A 9,973-nucleotide genomic window follows, 5' to 3' on the forward strand; every position below is an offset into this window, starting at 1 on the left:
GTGTACTATAATCAATAACGGCAGAAAAGCCCAAAAATATCGTAAACAAAGAGGATGTGTACCGATTTGCATGATGTTTGGACAAAATTAGTAGCAAAAGATGTGCTAAAATCGTCTGGAATGACTTCCAGTCGTTGTGTGTTCCAGTACCCCCTGCTCTTAATTTCCAGTGTAAAACAGGCCCTTCTGAGGGCCATACCCACAACATATGCTGCTTTTGATACACTGGAGAGTCCTCCACTTTTGCATATTAGCCTCGCTGCCCATGTCAATGCTCTATTAACATTTGTGTGGAAGCCTTGATTTCGCTAAGGAGAGGTGGCTCTGGGCATCAGATGAGTATGTCCAGACTCCAGGGTACTGTGTGTGCCTGTGTAATGAGAACCAACAGAAAGTGTGCCACTGAATGAGCTCTCCTTTCCTCCAACCACAGGATTTTATTTTAATTTCAAAAGAATCATTTAAAAATGACCTTTCATACAACCTGGATTTGTTTATTAATGTGCCCTCATCGTGGGCATGCTCACGAGGGCTCCATATTGATTGCTGAATGAGCAGCAGCAGGAGGGAGAATAGGTACCTGAGAATGAGAAGGGGGGGGGGGGCTAATGTACTACACTTACGGAAAACAAAAATAACGGCGTGATCTCCGCCTGTCAATGGTGATATTTAAATGAGCATCCAATTACTCGGGCGGGCGTCAGTTTGCTGCGAGGCGCACGGGTGCCAAATTAAGCCTCTTTGATCCTACACCTCTTTATGTACACAACCTATGAGCAATTTCACAGGGCCCACTGTCACTGGAACCCTGAGACAATGTTGCTGGAGCGCTTTCTTCTCACCCTTCTTCTCGTTTTACGTATGCACCCCCCACACCCCCACACCCCTTTCCATCTTTCCATCTTGGACCTCTCAATGGTGAGCATTCATTAAGCGAACTGGGGGCGGGGGCACAAAAGGACGGAAGGGGGCTACAAATTACTGATAATGGCACAGCGCTAATGAAGAGAATGGAGAAATGTCATTAGCATTTAACCCATTCTGACCTGAGATCAGATTCATACGAGGTTTCCGCCGGACACACACTGGTCTGATGAACCCATTCTGACCTGAGATCAGATTCTAAAAATGTCAGTCGCTCTTCGATTTTTCAAAAATAGCAGACCTACAAGCTCGTATCGCGCCACTCGGTGGCGCGATATGAGCTTGTAGATCTGCTATTTTTAAATAGCTAAAGCATAACATGATGCTGACACCAAAATGGGTGCCCGTTCAGAATGGGTTAAGAGGATAAGATCCATCTGACCCGCCGCCGTTGCCAGTCGCTTTCTAGCTCCACTCAACTTAAGGAACGAAGAGAGTGCGACTGATACCCAGAGCATCATTTGCATGGCTGAGTGGAGGAGGATACTGATTGGTATAGACTCCACACATCCCCTCCCTTCTACCCCAGCCTCCCCTATCCGATCTACAACCTCTTGTTTATGCACCACAAACACCACACACACATGAAACGCGTGTCCCCCTATATTCTCAGGCAGTTGCAACAGTTAAAACAAAAAATCAGGCAATGAAAAGGAGCAGCTTTTGATGCTTGCATACAGAATGGCGATACAGAGAGTAACCACACCTTCAGTCACCTGTGCACCTTAGCAGGTCAGGTATAATGATATCTATGAGCAGTATGGCTCTGAAGGATTATAGCCTATTCCGTTACAATTTACAAACAAACGACAGAGACATGAGCATATTTATGTCTATCACTGTTGCACTGAATGACTCACTTCAAGATCATTGTTTACAGGCAGCGCCACAACTGGCTGGCTTTCATTGTAACCAAATACTGCGCTAATAAAGCATTCTGCAGTACTGCAGAATAATTCTTTTGGTTTTTGTTACCACCAGTGAGGGAATCGTCTGTTTGACTTTAGGCACGGTGACTCAAGAATCAACAAACTTGTCTATAGTAGCTTGGGATGGGTAACAGGAAATACTCGCCAGTGGGAATAGCTTGCGCAAATTCACAGGATATAAGTGGTACCGGTTAAACCTCAGAGATGCATGAAACATTTCACACATTGCACATACACCGTAATGTCTTTATTGTACTCCTAATCTTGTCACCCAACATAGCTGCTACATTTACACTAGCCACTAGGTGGCCCCAGACCTGTTTCATGGGTTCAAGTTCTCTGGATCATCTGCTTAAGACAGCAGAGCAGAGACATGACGGTGAATAAAAGGTTAATGATACTTCATGTAGAATCCAACATCCATGGTCAGTATTTCCCTCACTGGCCAGGTAAGGCCTGCAGGTCAGAAATAAACACGGCACCACTACTACAGTATGTTTATGGACACACTAAAGGCATCAGAAAAGTTATCGCTGTGTCACTAATGTATGGTAATCTTTGCAACTGATACAGTATATACAGATGTCATCATTGTAATTGTGGTTACTTGCAGTAACAGGGTAGTTTGCATTTACCTGCTTGGGGACACACACAATTATTCTCTCCCTCTCTTTACATATTTTTTTCTCGCGTGCGAACAAGCAAACACACACGCACACATGCGCACACACACACACACACACACACACACACACACACACGCACACTCACCTGAAACTCGTCAAAACACAAGAGGCAGGTTTCATTGCTTATCTCCATAGCAACTGGCGATATGGGGTCATAGGTAACCATTTCCCCTAGCCTTCGTTTAGGCGGGCTTTGTTTCCTCTGATGGATCCCTTTAAACGGTACACAAACGTCAGGAAAATCTTAAAGAACACCTGCATCAGCAACCCGAAGCCCCTCACAATACACACTAAAGCAGTAATTTTACATATGTGCATAATGGCAGACAATTAGTGGCACTGCTTCAGGACAAACAGAGAGGTAAATATATACTCTCAAATGTATCCATTTGAGAGTGTACAAATGTAACAAAATGGACCGGTTACATCTGTTCTGCAACTTCCACAATGTCATGCCAACATAGATAGTTGTTAGTTGCAGAAGGAGTAGATTACTAACTTTTATGGATGTCCAACATGAAGCCGTTGAAATGGACCCTCTTTTTGTTTCCGTTGTTCACATGAGAGTAAAACATATCCATTAGCATGGTCTTTCCTGTGCCTGAGAGTGCCAGAAATGAAAACAACAAAGAAAACCATTAGAATAGTGTAATGGTGTAAGGCCTGGACTGCTGGTGTAGCCGGTGCGTTGAGTCCCGATCCCGACGGCCTTTGCGGCATACAACCCCCCATATCTCTCCCCATTTGCTGTCAGCCTACTGTCCTATCTATAATAAAAGGCATAAAAAGCCCCAAATAAATCTTTTTCTTTTTTAAGAATAGTACTGTAACTTAAAAGGGAAATTTGCCAGAATATTTTAATGCTAAATAGTGCATTTATAAAGTTCCTTTATCTAAAGCGTTTTACAATGTGCATTAGATTCACACACAGTTAGCGGAGGATGCAACCTTGCAAGGAAGCAACCTGCTCCTTTGACACCAATTCAGGGGGGTTTAATTAGTTTTAAATCCTTAAACCTAAATCCCAATGTTCTGATGTTGAGGAGATCATATAAATGAACAAAATGTGTTACGTGTATGCCTGGCCTTCGACACAAAATAATGCGACCCATACTCCAGAACAACAGAAATATACAGAAGACAGACTATGTCTGTGACTGTACCGGCATGATCTTCTCACATCAGAAGTTCAGAACAATGGGATTTGTCAATTATCAATTATATTACTCTGCAATGAGGGCAGATGATCTTTCAGGACGAAATAATGTGCACACCACTGCATCTTCTGTGCAGAATCAAGTTCCAAAAGTAACACAATAATAGACAATGCAGTGGACTAGTCTGTGGCGATAGCTAGACTGTAAACATCATCGTCTTTATGTAGCCTAGTAGCACTAGCATATACATACCAACATCTCCATAGATATAGAATCCCTTGGGTGGAGGAGGTGGCGGAGGAGGGCACTCTTCCTGTAGGGAAAACAAATGAGAAAAATGACAGCTATTTATTTTTCATAAATCCTGTCATTAATCCTGTGAAAGGAACAGTTCAAACCTTATCGATAAAAATCAAGCCTAAATTACTCTATAAAAACACATGACACTATAGGCTCTGTGTCCAACATAAAACTGTATCAAAATCATTAGCATATAAGATTGAATCGTCGTTCAGTAAACAGTATGTCAAGGCATTAAGCCACCATTACAGTGTGAGGTTTCACATTCTCCAGACTAGCCCAGGGAGGAAGACAAAGGGGATCTAATCAACAAGACAAGCCAGGGTTCCCACGAAAGAAAAGCATCATCAGAGGAACAATGGGGGGATTTGTCAGACAAAACGGGGAGGACTGGATGAGGCTCTATACGAGGTGGAGTGGACTTCTCCACAGAGCCTGTTTAGCACTGCTAATTGTGATACGGTGCTGTTCCATTGAGGTGCTGCTGGAAGTCATTGTGCTGCCTGCCTCCTATCATCAAAAGGGCCAAGCTTCAAAAACACTGTTTTCCATGTGACCGGGCTCTGAGACGTTCTTTGAGAATCTCATAGCAAAGCCAAAATGTGGTAAAAGTAGGTCTCGGCTACTTGACGTCGTCTAACTTTTAATCTGTGCAGAAGGAAAGATCATTGGAGTTTTAGGACAATGCAGGTTGTTGAGACTGTTTTCCATCTTTCTAACCCAGCAAAATTGAATAATTTTGAAATTAAATCTATGTATAAATATATACATTTTATATATAGTATTTTAGATATGTCCTCTTAGTCTTTCGCTTCCATGCAACACTTTACTCTGGTGAAAAATAAACACCTGGTTGGCATCCTACTCCTCTTTCTAACCCCCACCCCGCAATCTGGTATAACCCCCTGCATCATGTGGCGAATTATGGATGCTTTGGCATACCAGAGTGTGACTTAATCTCTCTGACTTAAGTTCCCAAGATATTCCTCTCCTATGGTGGGCTACAGTGTACTGCAGAAGGACAACATTATCCCCCTAGACAGTTCAACCAATGAGCTCCAGGCAGTCTGTCTAGCAGAGCTGCCCGGCATTCATCTCATCTCGCTGCCCAGTGCCCACTACTGGGCCTGGTAAAGGTAAAGGACTGGAAGACGGTTAGAAAGTTCATATGCCATGTTGGCCACTAGAGCCCCTTTCCACGAGATCTAGTTCCACTCATATCCCTTTTAAGAAATCTTGATGATGACGAGTGTCTCCTCAGTTACAGTAGGCCAACTGATCAGTTTGAGACCTATGCAGGAGAAATCCGTCAAGCGAGGCTCACATGAATTGGGTGGATCTTCCCAAACAATGGCTCATTGTTACTCGACCACCCGCAAAACCACGCCACATTGGGTCAATATTAAGTCAAGTGTGCTCTCCTCACAGACTTGGTCAGTTAGTGGAGGACAATGGCGGCACTTTCACAGGAAGAACAGACACTGAGAGGACAGTGTTATGACCTGATTCAAACCAGAATAATTGCATAAGAGCCCCAGTCAGTCCGAGTGTGTGTGTGTGTGTGTGTGTGTGTGTGTGTGTGTGTGTGTGTGTGTGTGTGTGTGTGTGTGTACATGAGACAGGTTGAAGAGGAGAGGGGGTGCTGGTGTTGATTTGGCGGAGTCCGGAATCAAAAGCAAAAAAAAGACGAGAATGTCCCGGACAATGGGGATCCCCTCATTACCGCATAGGACCGGTGAGAGTGAGAGGGCTGCTGGGACAAGCTCAGCGGGAGGTCTGTCCTGTGGCCTTCCAAAATCTCTCCCGAACACCGTGTGTGTGCCAGACAATCCACAAACTCCCACAACCAGACAGTCAGCTCCCCTGACCTAAAAACAACAGCCCCCCAACACTGTTCCAAAACCCACATATTACACACGCGCACACAATACACTTCCCAGACCCCTACCCTCCCTTAATAAATGCATTACAGTGCAATGGGCTTGCTAAACGTCTACTGTCCTCCCATTATGTTATATGGCAAAAGGGCTCTATGACAGAAGGGAGTTCAGATGCCTCTCTGTTAAGTTTAAAAGTTAATCCATGCATAAACACGCCTACGGTTCTTTTAAAAGACACCCATCTCTCTCAACTGTCTAAATACTTCCTTAATGTCAACCAAGTCCACAACACCAGAGGGAGTTCAACAAACAATGTCCAACCCAGATTCGGCACAAACAAGGGACGAAATTAATTTCGCTCCTATGCCACTGTAACCCCCGGGATTCGAACTCGGGCCTCCCGTGTGAAAGTCTTAACCACTAGATCAAACCAATATCCCTCTGGACCGGGGGAGATATTAGACTTTTGAGGCAATCAGGCAGAGGCTCTGAGCCACTGCTACACCACCAAAATGTGGACGCCCTACCAACAGTCATTAAGACATTCTAATCCCTTGACCCCCTCAAAACCGCTCTCAAAGGGCACCTATGGACGGCTGCAAATCGAAACTTTATGGTGTCGAAAACCATATGATTTATGGTGTCATTGATTGATTGATTGAATACTTTATTGGCAGAAATGTAATCAGTACAGGGTACAGTCAAACACACGTCCAATGGTCAACGGAAGAAAAAAAAGTCCTTGCAGTCTTGTTTCCATTCAGGTACTGGATATTCAATTCATAATCATGACATGAAAGATAACAACAAAAATCAAATCATCATGAAAGGTAAAAATACCCAAAATATGTACAGGTTGGGGAACAAAGAAGGGATTATAAAGAAGTGGCGGTAGTCACTAGACTAAAGGGGGGTAATGATTTCTTCTCCCTTTGGCATGCTAAGGTGGGTTTTCAGGCCTGTTTTAAAGGACGCCAGGAAATTTCATTTTTTGAGGGAGAGGGTCAAGGCATTCCACACTTGGGTGGCAGTGCTGTAGAAGGAGAATTTGCCATCCACAGTTAGCAGTTTTTGTATTGAGTTGTGCTTGAAATGTACTGTAATTCTGCAAACTGTTAATAAATACTTCAAATTCAATCAATAAAAACTGCACTGAACCCCCATGACACACCATCATCAAAGAGAGGGAAATGTTGGGCCTGAATGACAGCTGGCTCATTCAGAGCTCCAGCTGGCAGTTTTAAATGTGATACTTTTGATTCATTTTACTTACACTTTAATTACACTGACTATAAGCATTTATAGTCACAGACAGAGGCTGAGCCATAGAGCAAGACAGAGTTACGACATTGAGGCGGCAGAAAACAGCCCGGTCACGTGGCTCATGTAACTCGTTTGTCACCGTTAGAGCCATAGAGTAAGACAGAGTTACGACAACTCCGTTCACTTCATGGGGCCAGTCCAATGGTGGCTCTTCTACATAGACTTCTATTGGCGAATAGTGACAAAGACCTGAACCGGAAGTTGACGGTATGCATTGGAGTCTATAGGCTTTACAGTGACAAACAAGTTACATGAACCACGTGACCGGGCTGTTTTCTACCCCCTCAATGTCGTAACTCTGTCCTACTCTATGGCTCTGGTCACTGTAAAGCATATATAGGGTGCGTTCGGAAATGCACACCGGGAATGTGGTCAGTTTGTTGAGTGTGGTGGGCGGTGACGTCACAGAGTGCGTTCAGTGTGCCTTAAAATTTACGAACGACCACAGCTGTGACGCATTCACACCAGACCACCCCAGCTTCAAGGTAGGGTCGCTCGTTGCAGGCACTTGGCACACCCGGTGCGCAGTGGACAACGCACCGAGTGCACTGAATAAACGAACGACAAGAGAGCACACTAGTGCGTTCAGGGCGCATTTCCGTACGCACCCATAGACTCCAATGCATTCCGTAAACTTCCGGTTCAAAGACGCCTTTGGACTGGCCCCATGAAGTAGGCTCGTGTTACCAGACTGTTGCCTCCGCAATTTCCAAATGCTTCATCATACAGTCTGGGCCAACGGAAGAGCTGTCATGACTAAACTATAAAGCCGAAGTGGAGCCTCCTCGCCACTTCCGTTTCATCTTTACAATCGCGCACATTTATCCTAATATAAATAGAAAACATCTAAGCATATAGCTTGTTGCTTAGCAGAAAAGGAAATAAAATAATAAGCTCTAAAGATATTTTTAAATATATTTTTGTGAACGGAAATGGCAGCTTCCGTTACTCAGCTCATGGGGGCTATAGATCGAGACTCTATAATGGATTCGGAGATTGTGGAATAGTTGTCTGGCTACGCGAGACTACCCATGAAGTGAACGGAGTTGTCGTAACTCTGTCTTACTCTATGGCTCTGGGTTGTGCTGTGCATCATGTTTAGTGAGAGATATTGTACACTGTGTCCCCCTGGGCAGACCTTAGCGCACAGCCGCGGACAGAAGAAGCTGCGTTTGACGTCATTTCCGAGTTTTTAGACAGCTGGTGGATGGAAAAGAAGCTCCACCTCCACGGCTGACTGACGCGGAGGAGAGCGTTTCCGGGAATCTGTCCGTCGCGTCAGTCAGCCGTGGAGGTGGAGCTTCTTTTCCATCCACCAGCTGTCTAAAAACTCAGAAATGATGTCAAACGCAGCTTCTTCTGTCCGCGGCTGTCTGCTCATATGTGCCCATGGGGTGTGTGTGGTCACTGCAGACAGAAAAGCTTACTGAAATTACATCCTGCATTTGGGTTAAAATAAATAAATAAAAACTATCACCCATGAGCCATAGCATTTAACAACAATAATACAATAAGCTACTAACAGCTCTTGAGAAATGCCTTAATCCTAAATAAATGCAAATAGTTTGTATGTTTGGCAGTGGCACACCATACTGTTGTCCAATAAGAATGTTACCTTTTCTTCATTTTCTGTTTTGCTGGACCTGGGCTCCTTATTCTTTCCTTCATGAAGTTTAGTTTTGTCACTCTTTGGCGTAGTATACTCTTTCAAGTATACACTGTTGGAGTAGCTTTGTAGAGTCTTCTGCACTAGACTGAACTGGTGTAGGACATCTCGTTGCTGAGCATCTTCCAGCAGGGAGCCGCACTGAACGAGGCTGTCATAGTGTCCAATAATGTTACTAGAGGTAGAAGAATTTGAGTGTGCCTTTCTCACAAAGTATTTAGTAGATGATGCATCACTTGTGTTCGAAGAGTAACCTATAGACACCACAAATAAAATAACCATTAGTCATATACCAAGCATAGGGCGGCTAAATAAATCAAGCAAATAAAATGTAAGCTTATTGTTATAGGTATATCATTGTCATTTACCTTTAGTAAGGGAAGCCACAACTTCGAAATTGTGACCAGAAAGTGCTGCAGTAGTGTAAATGTAGTGTATGAAAGCAACGACTGCATTATGCAGTCTACTCTGCAATATAGCCCTCCAAGCAGAACCCAATGGTACTGAAGTTTCAGAAAAGCTTTATGGAGGGTCCCGAGAGGGGCTACCTACAGCCCTACAGTACTGTACACAGTACACACACCAATGACACCATTGACATCAATGACGTCAACAATTTAAGAACACGAACAAAATGAAGAAAAGCTCACCTTTCGCGGTGTTACAGGAACTAAGACACCGCAATTTATTTTGCCTCATAAACATGTATTTCATTAAGCATTTCATCAAAGTTCTAGTCGGCAAAGGCGACATGTAACTCGCCATGTTGTTTCAAAAATAATACAACTTTATTGATACACCTGAGAGAACAGAACATGCATTCACATAATCACGATTCCAAGTATAGCAGATAGGGGCAGCACTTGCAAATTGTCACTTTCTAGTTGTAGCCTAATTCCCAATACTTGTACAATCAAATAATGTTGTTAAACAAGTCATTGATCAAGGTTCTCTTGAATGGGCCCTAGATAGTCCGTTTAGGTATGGTTTAGGTCCTCATTATTGCTCTACACAGCCGCAGCGCATTAGAATCTGATTGGTCTATATTTTCAACAATCACATTTTAAACCAATCAGAAATTAATGCGCCTCTCAACTGGTTGAAAAAT

General features: G+C 43.7%; 1 protein-coding gene across 2 annotated transcripts in view; it reads right to left on the reverse strand.

Annotated features, from left to right (window-relative positions):
- afg1lb (AFG1 like ATPase b) overlaps positions 1–9,622 on the reverse strand; it is a 38,966-nt gene extending 29,344 nt beyond the window's left edge. For both annotated transcript variants that reach the window (XM_083790976.1, XM_083790975.1), the window contains exons 1-5: positions 9,516–9,622; positions 8,815–9,119; positions 3,949–4,009; positions 3,039–3,140; positions 2,625–2,752 (exon numbers count right to left, since the gene is read on the reverse strand). In XM_083790976.1, coding sequence (XP_083647102.1) covers positions 2,625–2,752; positions 3,039–3,140; positions 3,949–4,009; positions 8,815–9,119; positions 9,516–9,618 — 699 coding nt within the window. In that variant the 5' untranslated portion in view covers positions 9,619–9,622. The remainder of the gene's footprint in view (positions 1–2,624; positions 2,753–3,038; positions 3,141–3,948; positions 4,010–8,814; positions 9,120–9,515) is intronic.
- Positions 9,623–9,973: the final 351 nt, after the last annotated feature.

The sequence above is a fragment of the Protomyctophum parallelum genome, assembly GCF_964188405.1.
Source record: "Protomyctophum parallelum genome assembly, chromosome: 19".
Classification (NCBI taxonomy): domain Eukaryota; kingdom Metazoa; phylum Chordata; class Actinopteri; order Myctophiformes; family Myctophidae; genus Protomyctophum; species Protomyctophum parallelum.